This window comes from Mytilus trossulus, chromosome 14, assembly GCF_036588685.1.
Source record: "Mytilus trossulus isolate FHL-02 chromosome 14, PNRI_Mtr1.1.1.hap1, whole genome shotgun sequence".
NCBI lineage: Eukaryota > Metazoa > Mollusca > Bivalvia > Mytilida > Mytilidae > Mytilus > Mytilus trossulus.
In genome coordinates this window covers 27,597,735-27,618,731 of record NC_086386.1, presented here as the reverse complement: position 1 = coordinate 27,618,731, position 20,997 = coordinate 27,597,735, and the positions used below count along the sequence as shown (strand labels likewise).

The following is a 20,997-nucleotide window of genomic DNA, read 5'->3' as shown; positions in this document are numbered from 1 at the left end:
ATTTTGTATCAATGGTCTGTTTTGGTCTGACACGGTCTTAACGGGTCTAAACAACCCGCTAGACGATTCAGTCTTTTCCGTCTTGATACGCCTTAACGAACTGATTTACCTGATGAGGCTATCGATCTGAACGGCGACTAAACGATCTGAAATATCTGGACGAATTTCTCTAGCGGTAAATCCAGTCAATCAAGATGTGATCAGACCAAAATGGCCGTTTCAGACTGAAATCGGGCTTCTAGTGTTTTGTTGTGATAGCTATAATTAATATGTCGGAACGATAGATGTTAGGTATTACATAAGTCATCTTGTTGTGCTTTTCTTTCTCTGTTTTGGGTGATTCTATTCTTGGAAATGCATACATACAATATAATTATCTTAGTTTAACAGAAACTTTTTATTAGCTGCACAAGGGTGACGATGGTGACTATGTTTGAAAGCTGTTAAAAATTCATTCTTATTAACAGGAGGGTATTGTATCGAGTCTAATCATTTGTAAATCAGTTACAGCACACCAAGTCATATCCCCTAAATGTAATTGAAATACATGACACTGCACCAAAATGTAGTTTTTGATGCATCTTTGTCTGTAACACTAAAAGGAATAATATTGCGTTATCGAAAATAGAGTGTTCTTTCATAAAAGACAAACTTGTATCCAACGTTAAAAATCTATGTATGTCTTAATACTAGATTTTTAACGTTAATTTGAATATTAACACACCCATAGTTAACGAAATATGAAGACCGTATTCATATTTCGTTAATTATGGGTGTGTTAATATTCAAATTTCACTTGAAACAAAACCAGTTAAAACAGACGGCTTCAATTCACATTGGACCGTAAATATATTGTTAAGTTCGAAGAAAACAAATATAAATTTAGAAATATTTAATTCTGTTAACGTTATATCTTTCATCTTGATCTGTCTGAAAAAACTATTGTTATAATTGATTAAGAAGGAGCCGTGTAATTTTTTGTTGAATTATTCTGAATTTATTACTAGACTAGATTTTCTGTTATTCGTTTTTAATGTAATACTCATAAATAAATTATATGTATTTAATCTTCATCATCAAGACACAAGAAATGTAGCATATGTTTAATATATACCCAAGTTTATGAATTATAACGGAATTTCAATCATACAGATTGAATTAATTAACAGGCATACATTTTTTGAGAGTATTTCATTATAATTGTTTCAGACTTCAGAAGCATCATACAACCCTTTGTTAAGCTTGAATGTTTATGTATTGACAGTTTATGGACTGTCAAATGACGGCACGTGATTTTACACAACTCAAATGAGACCTTGCCATGCCAACTTTTAAAGTTACGAAATATACAATAGTACTTTGTACACCAATGCACCGAGGGAGCACTTATTATTCCATTGAACTCCCATCATACATGGCTTTTAATGTGATAAAAGAATGATGTAGATAGGCATAACAAAACATGAAATATCGAGCCAAGTCTGTATGATAGATACATTGACGGGAGTCACTGTATGCTGATAATGATAACGGTTTGAACACAACATTATTTTTACAAAATTTATACGTTTATTGACAGAAAAGTAGACAATGGTTATAACGTATTTTCCTATTGTTTTGAAGGGGTCTCGATTGCCGAGTGGTTTTATTAGTTCTTCTAATTTAGATTAGCCTGTCATTTGTAAAAAAAATAGATTTGGATTTAACGCGTCTTCTGATTGGCTGACGTTATTTTGTTATTAGCCCATAGACATAATTTAGTCATGTTATCGTGACGTAATAAACGTTTTTTTCATGGTTTACTCCGGTTTTAAATGGAATTTAGAATTAAATTATAAGTAATGACTGTAATATATTTTTCTGTCTATTCGAAATAATATAAAAAATGTGGTGCACACTGTTAAATAACCCACTATGCGCGTTATTCAGTGTGCACCACATTTTTTATGTTATTTGTTCATAGACAGAAAAAAATATTACAGTCATTCCTTAAATATGACACATTGCAAACACGTTCGAGTTTAATCTTATTTACCGAGATTTGCCAGTTTTTCACCAACAGTAGATGGTTCTTCCCGTATTTCCGGTTGCATCGAATAAAATAAGCTGACCAACAATAGAGTTGATCGTGACGTAAAACACCGCCAGCCAAAACTTATCTTAAACGTGTGTGAGTTTGACATTAAACACAAAGTTTATGTGCGAGTTTCCTCAAACACTTTTTTCTTTTGTTTTCGATCGGATTGTTGTATCTTTGACACATTCTCCGTTTCTTTCTCGATTTAATTTGAACTTAACACTTTTGATACTGTCTGCCAACCTCTAACATGTGTTTGATACAATCTGTATAGATAATGATAACAGATGTTCAAGGACGAAATAAGTTTATAACTTAACTGACAGCATGACAGTGTAGACAGCACGCGTATATTTAAGTATTGTTAAGCTGTTTTTTTTTTCAAATGAAAAAAGAAATTAGTTAAGTCTCTAATTGAAAGTACAATTTTTTAACATGAATGAAGAATTGAATGCCGAAAGTTATGTTGTTTCCAAAATTATTGTGTTTGAAGGACTGATTGACTAAAAGTCAAGCAACAAGTTATTAAACAAACCACATTGTTGCAAAATTCAGATTCAGTGCTGTGTTAGAATAACAATGCTGCACAATAAAGGCATGAGTCATTGTGCTGACTAGTTAATATCAAAACTCGAATGAACAACAACCTTGTACATGTTTAATACAAGATAAGGTAGTCGATGTTAAAATGGATTTTATCCTATATAATAATATTTGTTGTGATTATTTACCTATTTCATATTTTACCATTATTGATCACATACGCATAGCTAACTTAGAATCTTCCTTTTCATTAACGGCTAATTATTTATTATCTTCCAAACATCTTAAGCCCTGTAACTTGTCCTCTTTAGATTAATTTCAATACGAATCAAACTACTCAACTAAAGTGATTGATAACTTACATTATATAAACATTACGTAGCTTTATACCGAAATTACATTTAAGGTATAACTGTATTTTTTTGTATATGTCTATGAAGAAACAACATAAAAAATGTGGTGTACACTGAATAACCTCGTAGTGCGTTATTTTAAATTATGCACCACATTTTTTATGTTATTTCGAATTTAATTTAATTCTAAATCCCATTTTAAACCGGGGTAATCCATAAAAAAAAACGTTGACGACTTCACGGTCACATGACTAGAATATGTCTATGAGCTGATAAGCAAAACAACTTCAGCCAATCACAAGACGCGTTACATCCAAAAAAAAAATTATTCAGAATTTTAAAAGACGAATTCGAAGGAATTGATGTAATTATGTGCATCATTGTTATGATAGCTATAATTAATATGTCGAAACAATAGATGTTAGGTATTGCATAATTCATCTTGTGTTCTCTTTCTCGTCCTAGCTAAATACATCGTTTGAATAATTCTATACTTGAAAATGCATACATTCTAATTTTCATCTCATTTTAACAGAAACTTTTTTTATAAGCTTAACTAGGAAGACCAAGGTTTTCATATTTGAAAGTTGATAATAGTTCATTCATATAATTAGGAGGGAATTGCATCCAAGTCTTTTTTGTAAAAACAAATTGGGGAAACACAGTACTTCAATTAAGTCATAGCCAATTAATTGAAATTAAAACATGTAGTATTGATGTGTTTTTATTTGTGCGTGTTTTTTTTTTCCATACTGACTGGATGGTTTATCATAAAACTTGAAACAAAACAAGTTTAAACCAATGTCATTAAAATCCAATGATCTGAATAGGGGAGTGTAGCTTATCAGAACATCGGATTTTAATGAAATTGAGTTCAAACAGACGGCCAAAGAGCATACCGAACGGATGTATATTGTTATTATCGAAGAAAAGATAAATTTAGAAATATATAAATGTTTTATATTTTAGATTACTCTCATCTTAATCTTTCTGTATAACTATTGATGTAGTTGATTAGGAAGAAGTAGTTTATATTCATATGTTTTTCTAATTATGAAATTATTTCTTGACTTAATGTTTTCTGATTTGTTTTTTATGTTCCACTCTCATTAATATACTATATTTAACCAATGTTGATCATTAATGCATACGAATAGTTGAGTTAATGAAGCATATGTTTAATATACACTCAAGTTTATAAATATAAACGGAATTCCAATCATAGAGTTATAGGATTGAATCAGATTGCTTTCCTATTTTTGCATGCATTAATAGATTAACAGCCGTTCATTTGATAATTGAAAGCATATCGTTATATTTATATCAGACTTCATACAACCCTGTGTCAAATGACGACAAGTGATTATGAACAACTCAAATCAAACTTGCCTAGCCGAGTTTGAAAATAACGCAATGAATATATATATAGTGCTGTGTACACCAATGTACCAAGTGAGCACTTAATATTCCATTGAACTTCCAACATAAATGACTTTTAATGTGATAAAAGAATGATATAGGCAAGCATAACAAAACATGAAATATCAAGCCAAAACATTGACGGGAGTCGCTGTTTGCATATAAAGACAAATGTTTGAAAACTACATTAACTTGCAAAATTTATATATATTACTGACAGAAAAGTAGACAATAAATATAACGTATTGTTCCTATTATTTGAAGGAGTCGATTGCTGCGTGGTTTATTAGTTCTTCCATTGTATAATAAGCCGGTCAACTCTGATCATGACACGTAGCAAACACGTTTGATTTTAATATAATTTATCCAGATTTGACAGTTGTCCCGCCAAAAGTAGATGGTGCTCCCCGTATTTCCGATTGAATCCACTAAAATAAGCTGACCAACAATTGAGTTAATCGTGACGTCAAACACCGACAGCCAACCATTATTTTGAATGTCGGTGAGTTTGACATTTTATTATTTGAATACTTTTAGACAATTGTTCGGCTTTCCGTTTTCGTTAAAAGTTATTCAAATGCTTGTTACATTTAATTATACTAGAACACACCCGCGATATCGAGGGCATTCATTGAGTGGTTGTAAGTATGTTAAGTGTTGAAGGATGAGTTTTTGTAAAAAAAAATAATGAAAGGTATTAAAAGTCATAGGTACATGTATTTGGAGACAGGATAATTGTTTTTCTACTTTTCCTTTTATTTTCCAAAATTCCCAGTTTGTTGTTTTTTATTCAGGAAAGGTATCAAAAGTCATAGATACTCGAAGACAGGACATTTGTTTTTTCTACCCTTCCCTTCCAAAATTCCATATTTTTCGTTTTCTATTAATTTCAATATGAACATACTATACATAAAGATTGTTAGCTTTTTACTATAAATTCTCAGTTTACAAATCAATATCCCAGATCTCCATTGAGTATAGGTTTTTGTTAGCCTTTCGCCAGTATTCGAAGCTTCTGCAAGTCTATGCTAAACTTTAAACTGAAAACTTGGTTGTCTTGTTGACTCCGCCCACCTTCAACTATATAATTGTTGTCATCGATACATTAATGTCCAAAATTTAGTTCACCTAGCCTGTAAACAGTAAAATCAAAATACCGAATTCCGAGGAAAATTGTAAACGGAACCTCCCTAAGCAAATGACACATAAAAAACTCAAATACATCAAACATAAAACCTCTCTTTTACAATCGCTTGACGCCATCCTTCAGATTGACTACTCACATTTAATGTCTAACAAATTCGCATTAAAATCAAACTAAGAAAGAATGAGGTATGGGAGGTTCTTGATATTCGACCCAAAGCATAACGGAAAATATGGCAACATGCTTCATATAGACCGTTAATTTGTACACAGAAGGGTTCATTACCACGTCATATCAATGTTCTCGTCATCATTTGCATTTAATGTTTGTCACCAATCTATTCATTGTTATCATTTACATGCATGAGTAGTGGGCACAGCTTTTATTAAAAAAAAAACACACAATCTGCGGTATGTAGTTTTATTAAGTATTCCATCGAGAAAAAAAAGCCGCTCCTCATTTAGACGAAATATCTTTCTGAATATATTATTTTATCAATTGTTTATATTTGACTCTCATGGACACGAGGTATATGTTAAATAAACACTTAAGAAGATAAATCTAAACGCTAAACGGAACCTTAATTATTTAGATTTATGGTACAACACTAGATCGCTGTATTGCATGCACTAATAGATTTCCGGTCGAAAATTTGATAATTGATAGAAAACCTATGTAATTGTTTTAAACAGTGAATGCATCATACAACCTTTGTTATGTTTTAATATGTTTATGTATTGAATTTTTCAAACGGACACTGACACCATAAAGTAACAAAAACTCACATTACACTTAGCCAACCTGAACTTAGAAGTTATGCAATATACATAGTATTTTGTACCCTGGGAGTATTAAATATGTCATGAAACTTCCATCGTAAGGATCTTTCATTGTTAATAAATGATAAAGGAATGATATTGGCAAGTATAACAACACTTGAAATATAGAGTATGTTTATGACATCGTGTTCAGTAATGATTAAAATAAATGTTTGACACTACAGAAAATAAGATAACAAATATAACGTCCGTTTCCCAATTATCTTCGATGAACTTTTCTGTATCACATTCACCTAATGTTTAAGTTTAAAACCTTATGATATGAAAGTAGCCCAAAAGTTATTGGTTATCTTATAAACTCTCATAATTTTTTTAATCTTTAATAGTTCCTCGATAAAGTAATACTAGTTCTGCTTCCATTAATTAAAATTTCATTATTAATGAAGCATTATATCAGATCCGATGAGTTTAAGATCAGATCTGAAATTTAATTTATAGTGATTAATCTAACAAATATGTTTGGCAAACATATTTACTTTAAATAGTGAAGACGATATAGCTAGTTTGGGAATCTGTGATAGACACTATCCGAGAACACTTTAACTACATGTACAAGTAACAAAATCTCCAGGGGAAATCTTTGATTTCTAGTACTAATTGCGGACAAATAGTAATAGGATATGAACCATCAACCAAAGACACAGAAGACATAGGTATAATTCAGTACAAACAAACATACAATTGTTATCAGTGAATGTCGCTTATTCAATTGCTTTCGAAATATGTTCGATGTCTTGCAAAAAATAATTAAAGTATTTAACTTCGGACTTAATTTTTGTTCTCATTTTCGTCGTTTTCATTTTTTGTCGTTGTGTTGTCAGATTTTGTTCTATTATATGAGTTTTGAATGTTCCCTTGGAATTTTTCACCGCTTTTTATGTGATGTTTTATTTATCCTTCGATTGTTTTAAAGAAAATTGATTTTTAAAACATACCAAGAGATTTACATCAATGGTAAATCAATGATCCATAATATGAATGCAATTAATTCAAACAAAGTATCGTTGCAAACAAAGCATACACGATTATGGCATAGTATTTGTCTCAGTGGTGCCATTAATAAGATGTATTATTTAAACATCACCGCGATACTGACGGTTTGAACTGGTTATAACAGGTTTCTTCCTGATACCTTATTTTTTTCTTGTGTCAATAATGACTTTATTTTAAGAATACAAAACGATCGTTATATAGATATTAAAAGATGTTATATGAGTGCCAATGAGACAACTCTCAATGCAAGTCACAATATGTAGGATAAACCCATGATGCAGCATTAATAAAGCACACCTGGCCCGTAAATACTTTTTATGTCTATCAAACCTTCCCAAATCGTTCCTTTCTGGACATTGTATGAAATAACAGGTCTTAGTATTGCATTTATTATAGGATAACACGCGTTTCTAAAGGAATTTATTGGTGTATGAACTTGACTAAATCACTCACAAACATATATATATGATATGTTTGTGAGTGACTTCATCCAGTTTATAAACCAATAAGTGCCTTTAAAAAGTGTTTAATCCATATAATTCTTTGAAATACTCTTTCACACGTGAATTGTACATTTGTGTCATTAAACAGGCCTGGCGTGTGAATATATAAGTAGGTTAACGCAAAAATATGTACTCAATGAAATAAAAATAATAAAGTACAAAAACACTTATTATCATTTAAACGAATGTTTTTGTGTTTATTATTTAATTTAATGATTAACGTGCAGTAGAAATAAATTTTGTTAACATCGGAGTTATTATCGCGGCCTTCTTGATTACATTAGTTCCGAAAAGAGTTTCGGTCAACGTCGTCTATCGAAAAATAAACAGCGTCAAGATTAGCTACCAGACGTCCTCTCGACCATTTATATTAATGTATTCCCACATATGCAAATTATATAAGAATTATTGATAAAAAGATGTGGTTAGTTAAGTTTGTGTGAGAAAATATAAAGAAATACAATTAATGATTTACTGGCCGGGGGAGGGGATACAACTTGATAAAGGGTGTTGACAGAATAGGTATGATATGAAATATAGTATAAATATTTGGCTTTCGAAAAGTTATAATTTTATTCTTAAATTTTCAGACAAGAAGTGCTGAAGAATTTGATGAACAACACAACATATGATGCAACTATTGCTCCAGACTTTGAAAAAGGTAAAAAGATAGCAAATTTATAGAAAAGCTATATATATTTTTATGAATGAAAATGAAAACATAGTCGGTAGATATTTTCTGAATCAAAAGAATATTCGATCAAATACAAACAGGAAGTATACAATTTCTAATATAACTTAACTGGAAACACATTGTTAAAGTGATTTCAGTTTTTCAATGCGGTCTTATTAAAAATAAGGAGGTACATGTACATTATATAAAGGTGTTAGTGTAATGATTGCATTGATATTATTATCTACAAGCATTAAATATAACAATCAGTATAATTTGAATTCTTGACAAACTCATGTCAGTATTTATTTAATAAAATAACATAACATAAAACTTAACATAAAATAGACACCAAAAAGGTCTGTTCGAACATTTTCGATCTTTAGAAGATGTATTTGCAAATTTGAGGTAACTGCATTGAATTAAGTCAGTTTAAAAACCCTTTATCTTTGTATTTATGTGGCTTTTTGACTCTTTTTATCTGAGCGTCACCGATGAGTCTTATGTAGACGAAACGAGCGCCTGTCGTAGTAAAATTATAACCCTGGTACCTTTGATAACTATTCTTATTCACGTGCACACTATATAGGACAGTGTAGTATCAAATGGATTAACGAGGATATATGAATGTTGTCCTCGGGTATATTAACGTCAGACAGTACAGTACGATAAAATGAATACTAAATGGGCAACGTATTGTATTTGCTGGATACACTGCCACGTTCAGTTTGAAAGTTGACATCAAAACCATAAATCCATGTTAGGAAAATTCCCACATTCTCTGCATTTTAATGACGTTTCTCTTTATTTTCACTGAATCAACGATCTTTTTATCTCATTTTGTAGATCACCCTACTAATGTCACAATTCAGATCAAGTTAACTAATTTACATTCAGTCAGTGAGATTTCGATGGTGAGTAAACTTTATTTTACCAAAGTTCTCTTCTGCTATAAAAACAGAAGGAAAAGATGATTATAGATAACAAAGAAACATTCACTAAAGAGTGTTTTAGTTTATAAAAAAAAATAAAAGAAATAAACCCTTACATTTGTATTTAGGCCAAATACATTTTAACTTTTCTATACCAATACTTTTAAGCTTTATAAGGGCTTTTCACGAGGATATGTTTGCTTGATATGCAACCAACTACCACAAAAATAATTAACAAAAACCAAATGAACTCGACCCAAGTCGTCTGTTATCATATAAAGGTGAGATAACTTATATTTAAGATCCCTACGGAACATATTTTTTGAGTGGCTTAAATGGTATTTTCGTCTGTAATTTGTAACTACTGTAATTGATAGGAAAAAATCGACCAAAGTTAAAGGAACTATGAAAACCTGGATGTATGCATTTCTTATCATCTGTCTATAATTGTATAAATTTCACTTTACATTAGCTGTCAGATGCTACTCTATATAAATAACACATAGCTGAGAGGGTGATAGAGCAGATTGGTATCCCGAGAAAACATTGTCAACCGCGGCGAAGCCTTTTCGAGGGGTTCCAATCTGCTCTATCACCCTTTCAGCTATGTGTTTTTTTAATTTATTATACTGAATGACCTATCATTATTGGCTTTTACAGATTACTTTTGTTTAAGTATTTTCTATGACGTCACATTCATAACAACGTTACGGGCATAAGAGAAGAAAAAAAAAGTCAAGCAAGATGTTTTATTTTATTTGTTTTAACAGTCGATAAAAAAATCTGAGCCAAAACGTAGAACTTAAGCATTGTATTTAATTCCTTGATGTAAATTCAATTCATTGTTCTTTGAACTATCGATTTCTGATTGGTCTAGACGAGTGGGTAATATTAAACAAAATTGTCACCCGCTCAGCCATGTGATAGAGTAAATTGACACCCTCGTCTTAGCCAATCGAAATATTGTATTTTAACGTGAAGTATAATAATAAATAATAACAAACTTGCTTGTTAGTAATGTAACATCATTGTCATTGCACGTTGGTATTTTATCGACTCTGAAACTAGTTGCATCGGATGAACGAAAAATTATTTAGTAACGCTTGACACGATCTTTTTGAAGGATATATTAGTAAAAAATTCTCAAGAGCAACAAAACCTTTCTGCGTATTAATGAATACTTTCATTAGAAAGTGTCTTACTTTTACCTTTGCCTTTGTACTTACAAATCTATCCCTTCTTCTTTTAGTTTTAGTACATTTGTTTCAAGTACAATTATAAAATTACTAAAAAATAACCGTCATCAAACGTACTTGGTATTTATTGCTAGGGTAGAAAAAAGAAGAAGCCCATTGGTCAGCTTACAACCGTTATATTTTTACATACCATTTTAGCATGTCGTTTGACAAAAGTAGGAATAGACAAACATACACATGTAATCCAGTCTAAAGCAATGAATAACACAAATGAATATTACATCTTTAATTTAACCATAAGTATACCGTTAATATGTAAATGCTAAATCAATGTAGATTTAGAATAATAGATTTTGATATTTACCTAGATTAAAACCTTAGATTTACTTGATGTCACTTGTACTTAAATATTATATAAGCGATACATAGTTTTTTTTTATTTATAAAAGAATGAAAATGTGTGGTTTTGTTTTGTTGTTTAATTCCAATACCATTTATGAATTATCCGGTTTTTTTAGAAATGCAATCACAAACAATCTTAGAGCATGATATTGTGAACATAATGACTTGTTAATCTTGATGTCTGATACATATACATTATACCACTGCATCGAGTGTAATACGATATTTTTCCACTCGAGACAGTTAAATTTTCAAATTCAAAATGCGAGGCTTGTCCGAGCGTTTTAAATATTTAAACTATATAAACAATTTAACTGTCGAGAGTGGATAAATATCGTATTACACGAGATTTAGAGGTGGAATCTGTTTCTCTAATGATTTTCTAACAGTATGCAAGCAAACTTATTCCTTCTTTTCGAATGATCTACGTGTTCTTTTTATGTGATGCCATCAGGCATGGTCGCCTTTTTTCATGCCGTCATAATAGGAAGTTCAAAGAAAAGCAAGAAAATTCGACGTCATAATCGGATTTTAACCACTGCATTACTAAGATCAATCGAACCATACTGTAGCGTTTCTGCTGATTATGTTTACCCTATATCCGTTGCTTTGTTTTAGTTATTTTTAGCCGTTTATTTTCTTATTTAAGAATAGTTTAAGAATGCATTTCTCAGTTTTCAACAATTTATGATAATACTACACCATTTTACAGATTCAATCGGATTCTGCAAATAAAATATTTTTTTTTTATTCAAAAATTAATTCTCTTAAAAAATATAAAGAGTTTTAAAATCTTTATTTGCAAATCATACTCGTAAAAAAATACAAAACAATGACTATCTTTTTTGGAAAATCATGTATATTTTTCGCTGAATATAACTCTATCATCGACATTTTTTTGATAAATATAGATTGTTTTATTAATTATATTTCAATGTAATTGACATGATAGAGCAAAAAGATAAGGATTCCCCTTTCATTAGACTAAAGCCACAATTAAAAAAACAAAGTCATCAAAATTTCCGTCATGTTTACATTGTTAAACATGAATTCAAAAACAAAACATTAATATCATTTAATTCATCAATTTTCAAGTTTTGACCACATTTACTAAATTCTTTCATTGATATTTTGAATGCTTTTTGGTTGACAGAAAAACAAGTTCACGTGTGTTGGTCTCTAGAGGATAGTTGAGACATAAACAATCGTACCACATGTCATTATTCCTATTTTTAATCCTTCATTTTGGTATACTTTGTTTTTATGTGTATTTTTTTGTTTGCGTCTAATTCATCTTTTAATTAATTAAAAAAAGATATTTATTGTACAAAATATACACCTAAGGGGTTGTACAAAGGACGACAAATATCTCTTGTGAAGAATGTTGAAAATAATGATGCAGTTACATGTTGTATGCTTGTGTGTGTGATTTATACTATTACTCATCATGTGATATGGATTACGAACATATTTATGTGTTTTATCGTTTTTCAAGAATGCTACTTCCGTCAGATCTAATTATTGTAGATGCTACTTTTTTAAATTGCATGTAAAATAACCATGACAGACGAGCAACATTATGTACTTGCAATCCTTTGACATTTCTTATTCAATTGATATCTAATGACGTACACGTTTCATTTAATTAACAAGATATAATAGTTTTCGCATGTAAACAGAGAAAAATATTACATAAATAGGAACATGCACATGCAGTTGAAGAGAATTATTTCGGTGCACTTTAATGAAACACAAAATATATAACTATACTAGATCTAATGTACAAACAAAAAAAGACGCGGCATAAGAACAAATAATAACAAATTTTTGTTGGCCTCCTTGTACTCCTATTTTCAACCTTTTTCTGTATACAAAGGAATATAAATTGTAGTTGTTGTAGATGCACAAATGCATTTTTTTGATATTACTCACCGAACATGTACTTCACGTCTTTGACGAATAGGCATATTTAATTCTATTGTCTTATTCGCCCGTTAGTTTGCTTATCCGTCAAAAACTTACATAACATCATGATATATTCAGCTTCTGTATTCGGAAATGCTATCAGTTGTGGTTTAGATCTTTGTAATCTTGAGGTTTATATATTTATATTTTATCTATACTATATGTGAAGGTAAAATGGCTAGTGACAAGTATAAATGTATTATAAATTGAAAAAAAAAAATTTTTGTTGTTGAAATTCATCATGACTGTGTTCATTTATATAAGCACTTGAAAATATAAAAATTAGATAGCATAGACAATTTGGAAACCGTGTACACCAGATGATATTTGTTGAAGTTGCCAACAAAGTTTATAACATGTTTATTCAATTTACAATCATAAATATTTTGATCCTTGCAGGATTTTTCAATTGACATATTTCTAAGGCAAAAATGGGTCGACGAGAGGCTGTCATTTGAACATTTAACAGATGACAAATCACTAGAGCTGGATCAAAAAGTAATGGATAAGATATGGGTACCAGATACTTATTTTGCAAATGAAAAGAGAGGATTATTCCATGATATTACTGTTCCGAATAAAATGATGCATCTTTTCCGAAATGGCACTGTTTTCTATAGCTTGAGGTAAATCGAAGGAATTAAATTTGAAACACTACATGAGCTGAATAAAAGATATATTGGTGAATTCACTTCCTTGAAATATAGTCAATTCACAATCACAAAACATATGCTAAATATAAAAATGTTTCCAATAAATCGTATAACGTAATAAAGATGCAATAAAATACGAAATTACATGCACATAGATATATGAAGATGTGGTATGAGTGACAGATAAGTCTCAATTCAAGTCACAATTTTTAAGGGTAAACCATTATATGTGAAAGCAGAACTAAATAGAAAACTGAGTTTTTGCTTATACATTTGGTATTTTTTTCTTATTTTTGTGAACTTATCTAAATACATTCATTTCAAAAAATATTCGTTCAAAAGAAAATATAAGACATGATCGATCTTATAGAACTTATTGACATAGCAATATAATCTTGTAACTTTTGTATATAAGAAAACAAATTATATATAACATATGTTATTCAGGGTTGGATTAACTCTCAGTTGTGTTATGGATTTGTCCAAATATCCATTGGATTCACAGACATGTCCTATACAGATAGAAAGTTGTAAGTTTAGACGTCATTTTTTAAAATCATATGTTTTGATTGTGAATATACGTGTTTTCTATATAAAACGGATTGCTAGCTCTGAAACTATGGGCTTGTTAGCTAGTAGATATTAAATAATTACATGTAAAGCATTATTACATTGAAAATTAATACAACATTTCCCAATTAACTATTGCATGTAATCTCCGATGGACCCTGACCTGACATATGTCTTGTATTTGTTTTTAAATTGGAATTTAATTTATGCAATTTGTCTTGATTTGTACTTTTTAGATGGATATACCGTTGACAATGTCAAATTTAATTGGGAACCCATAGAACCAATCGAATTTGATGAAAAAGAACTTGCACAGTTTACTCTTTTTGACGAATATGATATTAAAAGCTGTTTTAGGCGTACTAATACAAGTAAGTAAACTATTTTTTTCTTTTTACCATTTTGGTAAATATTTAAAAAAAAAGAAAAGACAATTTTTCAAAACACCGTCAGCTAATAAGGCATACGTGCTGCTTGAATATAATAAAATTAAGAAAGGAAATGGAGAATGTATCAAAGCGACAACTACCGGACCATAGAGCAGACAATAGCCGAAGGCTTTTTTATCCAAAGTAGTGAAAATAGAGAAGTTCTCGCTCGGAAGCTTGTTTTGTTAATATAGAGTTTTAATTGCTTATGCCATGGTATTTTGTGAGTCATTTGTCTGTATAAGAGGGGCGAAAATAGCAGAGGGACTGTTAAACTCATAGATAAAAAAAAATGACAACGCCAAGGATTAAAGACAAACAGACACATAATAATAGAACAGAATACACAACATTGACAAGCAGCACGAACCCCACGCAAAATTTAAAGGTGATCCCAGATGCTCCGGAAAAGTAAGAAGATCCTAGTCCACATGTGGCACCAGTCGTGTTGCTCATGTTGTTCGAACCCGATCAATAGTCTTATTTGGTAGGTCGTAGTCGTATAATGTCTACTATTTATGTACTTCAAACCTGATGTATATGCATTTAATTTAGTAGCTGTAACACTAGTTTCTGGTATAAATGTGTAAATGTGATATGGACAAATCTTTTTGTATCTGTAAAATATATCAGATGATAGTTTTTGCTAGTATACCTAGTATATCCAGGTTTTCAACGTGCAGAGCTTTTAAAAAGAGGCGAAATATATATGAAACGGACAAACTCATTAGTTAAAAATAAAATGACAATGCAATGGCAGTAAAAGAAAATTAAAAAGACGACAATTTTCATAGAAAAGTAATTTTATTTAAAAATTGATAAAGCCTGACCAACACGAACCCCAAAAGAAACAGATGGTGATATCAGATGAAAGAGTGAGCAGATCCTGCTCCACCTGTGGTTACATAATTAGACTAAGTACTAGTAGTCATGAGTTGTAACATTATAACCTTTCCATATATTTTTGTTTTATTCCTGATAGTATAGCTTAAAACGAAGTTTCTGTTGTTATCTTTTACTTTACCTCAGCGTTTAGATAGAAACATATATATAAGTGAACATCAAAATAAATCATGATTCAAGACCTGCTTTCTTAATTTAAATATTGGTGTCTTATTCGGAAAAAATCTTATTGTCGCCCTATGGTTCCAATACTGGTTTGGATCAAGCATCAGCTACTGGTTGCAATTTGTTGATTTATTACCCAATTCCTACGATGTTCAACTATACTGTGTATACGTGCATAATGCATATCATTGAATGGTTTCAAAAATATACGGTCGAAGTGTTTCACACAAATTCATATAGATTCTTTTTAAATTGAAAAGGGTCTATATAACTAAATAATAGATAATAATCTTAATCCTTTTCATTTCATTTGAACTGTTCAACATTCTTTTTTGCCTTTTATTTCTTTTTAGCTGGAGAGTTTGCATGTCTGTTAGCCGAACTGCATCTTCAAAGGAACAGGGGATATTATATCATACAAATTTTTGTTCCCAGCATTCTTATTGTCACGTTGTCATGGGTATCATTCTGGTTGGATATTGATGCTATTCCAGCACGAATCTCTCTTGGTGTGCTTACCGTTCTCACCATGACAACACAAAGTGCCGGTGCACGCGAATCTTTACCAAAAGTATCATATGTTAAGGCCATAGATGTCTGGATGTCAGTATGTTTAATCTTTGTGTTTGCTTCATTGCTGGAATTTGCATACGTCAACGTCCAAGCAAGACGAAAAAGCAAAGAAAATTCTACAGATAAGAAACATGTACGTACAAAGAAATATTTCATCTTCTTCTTAATTCTATTTTTGTTATACAATTGTAATCTGAGTTTTTATTCAAAAAGTTAAATTTCAAATTGAAGGAGGGAACTTTTTTCTTCATTTTTCATACTTTTCAGGCTGACAGTTTGTAATAGCAACTTGTGTTAAAAAAGATTAAAGAATTAGATGAGAGTAAAAGTCAACCCAACTTTTGCCTTCGGCTGTTTTCTGTCCATCGGTCGGGTTGTTGTCTCATTTGACACTTCCACATTTCCATTCTCAATTTTAGATTGTGTTTGCATATTTTTTATAAAGAATATGTGATGGTAAAATTACTTAATACTTATTTGGAATAAACAATATACTATACTGAAATAAAAAAAATAATTCATTAAGATACATCAAACTGAATTGTAAAGTCCAGCACATCCTCATTTAATTTAGTATAACTTGTTTAGAAAGAAAAAAAACCGCTTCAATGTACACATTTATAAAACTTTTTTATTTTGTTATTTAGATAAAATTGAATTTTAGATTTTTTTATCTTATAATTCATATGATAAAAAAGTGTTAGATATAATACCATTTGCTATTCTGTCATATGTGTTTTATTTGTTTTATGTATTATCGATTTAATTTGGATGTAGTTCAAAAGATAGGCGAAAATTAACATAAGCACACACAAACTCACAGATCGAAAATACACTGACAACGCCAGGGCTAAAATAGAAAGACACACAGACAAATAATAGTATGCAACACACAACATAGAAAATTAACGACTAAGTAACAAGAAGCGTGAAGCAAATGTGTACTGATGAATAGTAATATATACTTTTGTTATAAATATACAGATATATATTTGGTTATTATGTCCCGATTTGGTTTTTTATTCTTTAGCCATGCAACATGCTTTTATTATGTTTATCCTTATATATCTTTTTTTTCCCTCGTTTGAATTTTTATTTTAAATGAAAAACAAATATATCATAAGAAAATACATTCTAATTCTATTATGTCATTCAAAAATAATTTTTTTTAATGAATAGTGTATTTTGACATGATAACAAATTGAATATTAAATACTTGAATAATATAGGTTATACTCAACAACCTTTGATTGATTAGAACATTATTAATAAGCGTTAATTTGATACTGCTTCTTTATTTCATTTCAGTTCTGTCGTAGTGATAGTGTACTGACAGACAGAGTAAAGGCCCGACAAGTAGACAAACTATCAAGAATTATATTCCCATTGTCATTTATTATATTTAATTTAGTGTTTTGGATTTATTACTTGGTTTAGTAAATAGATTTTTCATTATCCATTTAACATTCCATGTTACATTGAAAACGGTGCCAAAGATGACGAGAAAGATTAAAATGAAAATATAGGTGTGTAAAACTGTGATACTTTGCTATAATTTATTTGCACTTTTGTATACAATTAAATTCAATAAAAAAAACGCACTTTAGAAGTAAAAAAACTGTATGTCTTGGTTTCATATTAATATATTCAGTGTTTTGGGTCTGATTTTAGTGACGGCGATGTTCTTGATCTGCTGGATCACCGCATCTGAAGTTTCATATTCTTTTTAAATTTTATCATGTATCTCTGCTTTTTTTGTCAGTGTCATAGTGGATACATGATAGTCAAAATTTTAGCTGTCTTGAGACTTGAAAGCACACAAAAGGTACAAATTAGTCATACATAACTCATTGTCCAAAGGTAATCTGACAACGCCATTGCAGGTGTTACGGAAAGTGAGAAGATCCTGCTATACACGTGGCAATCGTCGTGTTGTTCATGTTGGTGCACACCCAATGATTAATCTTAGTCGGTAGGCCACTTTTTGGTAAAGGGCTTATAATAGTAGTTTTGAATATTGAAACATATCAGTTGTCATTTTCGAACTGATATTCCATATATGTCATCCAAAACATGATGGCGTACGTTAAATTTATAAAGTGTATATTTTAAGATTTAAAAGGTTTAAAAGCTTCCAAGTGAGCAGCAACCCTCTATCAAGAAATTCATGATAGAAAAAGAACCTGTAATAAGGTATCAACTCAGAGATATATACTCCCTATGCAGGCACTGGTGATATATTGCAACATAGAAAAGAACGTTTATACATGTAATAGGAAAGCTGAAATCGTCTCTTTTGTCGTTAATTGTGGGTTTCAACCGACCCTCATTGTCAAGGTCTAGACGAAAATTAAGATATAAACTGTATTTATTGCATGCATTATTTGAATTTCAATATATGATAGATGTACATTTGTAGATAGACATAAAGACATATAAAAAATGTCAACAAAGAAAAGTAAATAGACATAAAGACAAAACAATCTATATTTTTTACTTGCTAATGAAACAAAATAAAAGCTTGGCAAGACTCACTTTTTTCCTATATCTAAAATTTGTTCAAACTAAATCTGCATTTTCCTATAATGTACGCATTATTTATATATCAAACCTAGCAAAGAAGAGAATTAATTGGAAAGATAAACATGGATTATACAAGATAAAAAATGGTTTCTTACTTTTTAATGACACTAGACTTTCATCTAAATAATAGATGAAACAAGATTAGAAAGAGTTAAAAAGGTTTAATCAATATCGTACCGTTTATCTTAAAATTTTCTAATGACAAACATGATGTAAAGTGCATCAAATCAATTGCTGTTTTAACGTTTGTTTAGCTCACAGATCAAAACTTTCTTGCATTGCTTACAAAAAGAGACAAGTTAACCTACTTAATTGTTGGTCAGTTTGTAGCATGTTTTCCTCCAATGCGGCATAGAGTCGAAACCTCTACCGGGTAAAACAAAAGACGATCTAAAGTAGCACGTCAACACTCTGCTCATCATGTCGACGTCGGTCTAGTACAAACAATGTAAATACATATTTTGCTCCTCCTGAATATGCATTTTAATTACTGTGGGATGTTAAACAGTTGTCCATCATAATCATCGTAGCTTACATTGACAGTATATTTTATGAACCTTTTACCGTATAATTGTATTTACTAATGCAGGATCGATACAACCTAGCTTGCACTATTCGTCCACGAAAATACAATCAGACTAATAGTAAGATCGTTCGCTTCTGATATGATTCAAAATCTTAAACAAATTCTCGAGGATAAGTAATGTTAGAATTATGAATCTGAGATAAAAAAAAAAATCCTTCAGCCAAAATTTACTTTTAATGAATGAATTTCATATAAATTTGTAGCAATTTTGAAGTTTCAGCATTACATAATAAAACGCTTCGAACTTTTGTGTGTGTCACCTCCATATCATTTTGTTCATATTTTTATGATATGGCCTATTATGATGAATCGTACTTGCTGTAGTAGTTTTCTACAAACTTTCAAATTTCTATTAAAAACAGATAACGTTGCAAATTAAAGAGATACAGTATATATACATTGTCTATGTTGACATAAACTATCATTGAAATGGTTCCAAATTTGTATGTCTGCTATATAATAATATATATTTCTATTTTTCTATCCGTGAACAAAATACGACAGCTATGCCCATAAAGTCATTCTTACATTTTTTTAATGTTCCACAGAGGTAGAACAATTTAAAAAGGTTTTAAATAAACTCATCATAGAAACAATTTTTTATATTAAAGCCAGACGCGTTTCGTCTACAAAAGACTCATCAGTGACGCTCGAATCAAAAAAGATTATCTTATTCTAAAACGTCTTTATAAGAGATTATGCCTGCATCTTACTTTAATATTCCAACCTTTTATAAATGTCTAGGTCACTGAATCTACCTGTTCGATACACAAAATGGTATTCTTTGAGTTAAATATAGTCACTAATCATTTACATGTCACTAGTGTCAGCAGTTTTTTCCTTATTTCAAGACATAAATTAAGTTTCCATATTATTATTATTAATTTATGGATGACCACAAGGTAAATTAGAATAACAGAGAAGTGATTCAGATTATAATGGTTAATTAATTATGATTAAATGTAAACAAACACAAATGGTTCAATGTAAACAAACAAACAAAATCATCATTAACGCCTTATATTATATTTGAAACATAACATCAAAATTGATAGGGTTACTCTTGAAAGATGTTTCTCCCGTGTCCATTAAAGTGACATATCTAAGGACAACGTTTTGACTTATTTAATGAGTCAATTCACCGATACCGCATAATGGGGCTACCTCATGAGATACACATGTACCATGAAAAAAAGACACAAATCAAGACAAAGAAACAAATCATACAATCTAACCTACTGCATAACAAACTGAGCACGAATATATATGTACGTGTCATGTAAAATGACTTAAAAGACATTTATAATAGAAAGGATATATAATGTAATGAATACACATGTATGGACTTTATTGGCTGGCATATGCTATCATATAGGGATAGCAATTACTGGAATGAGAATATATAATTACAGGAAAATAAAACAAAAAATACAATAGAAAAATTACTGTTCCTTATCTAGCAATTTCATCCGAGGGACTTGTTAATATGCTGACAAC

General features: G+C 30.3%; 1 protein-coding gene across 1 annotated transcript in view; it reads left to right on the top strand.

The window, feature by feature from the left end:
- The window catches only part of LOC134696441 (glycine receptor subunit alpha-2-like), a 54,201-nt gene extending 36,283 nt beyond the window's left edge, over window positions 1–17,918 (top strand). Inside the window, exons 2-8 of the mRNA XM_063558254.1 lie at window positions 8,462–8,532; window positions 9,391–9,458; window positions 13,439–13,665; window positions 14,140–14,222; window positions 14,499–14,633; window positions 16,112–16,464; window positions 17,640–17,918. Coding sequence (XP_063414324.1) covers window positions 8,462–8,532; window positions 9,391–9,458; window positions 13,439–13,665; window positions 14,140–14,222; window positions 14,499–14,633; window positions 16,112–16,464; window positions 17,640–17,768 — 1,066 coding nt within the window. The 3' untranslated portion in view covers window positions 17,769–17,918. The remainder of the gene's footprint in view (window positions 1–8,461; window positions 8,533–9,390; window positions 9,459–13,438; window positions 13,666–14,139; window positions 14,223–14,498; window positions 14,634–16,111; window positions 16,465–17,639) is intronic.
- Window positions 17,919–20,997: the final 3,079 nt, after the last annotated feature.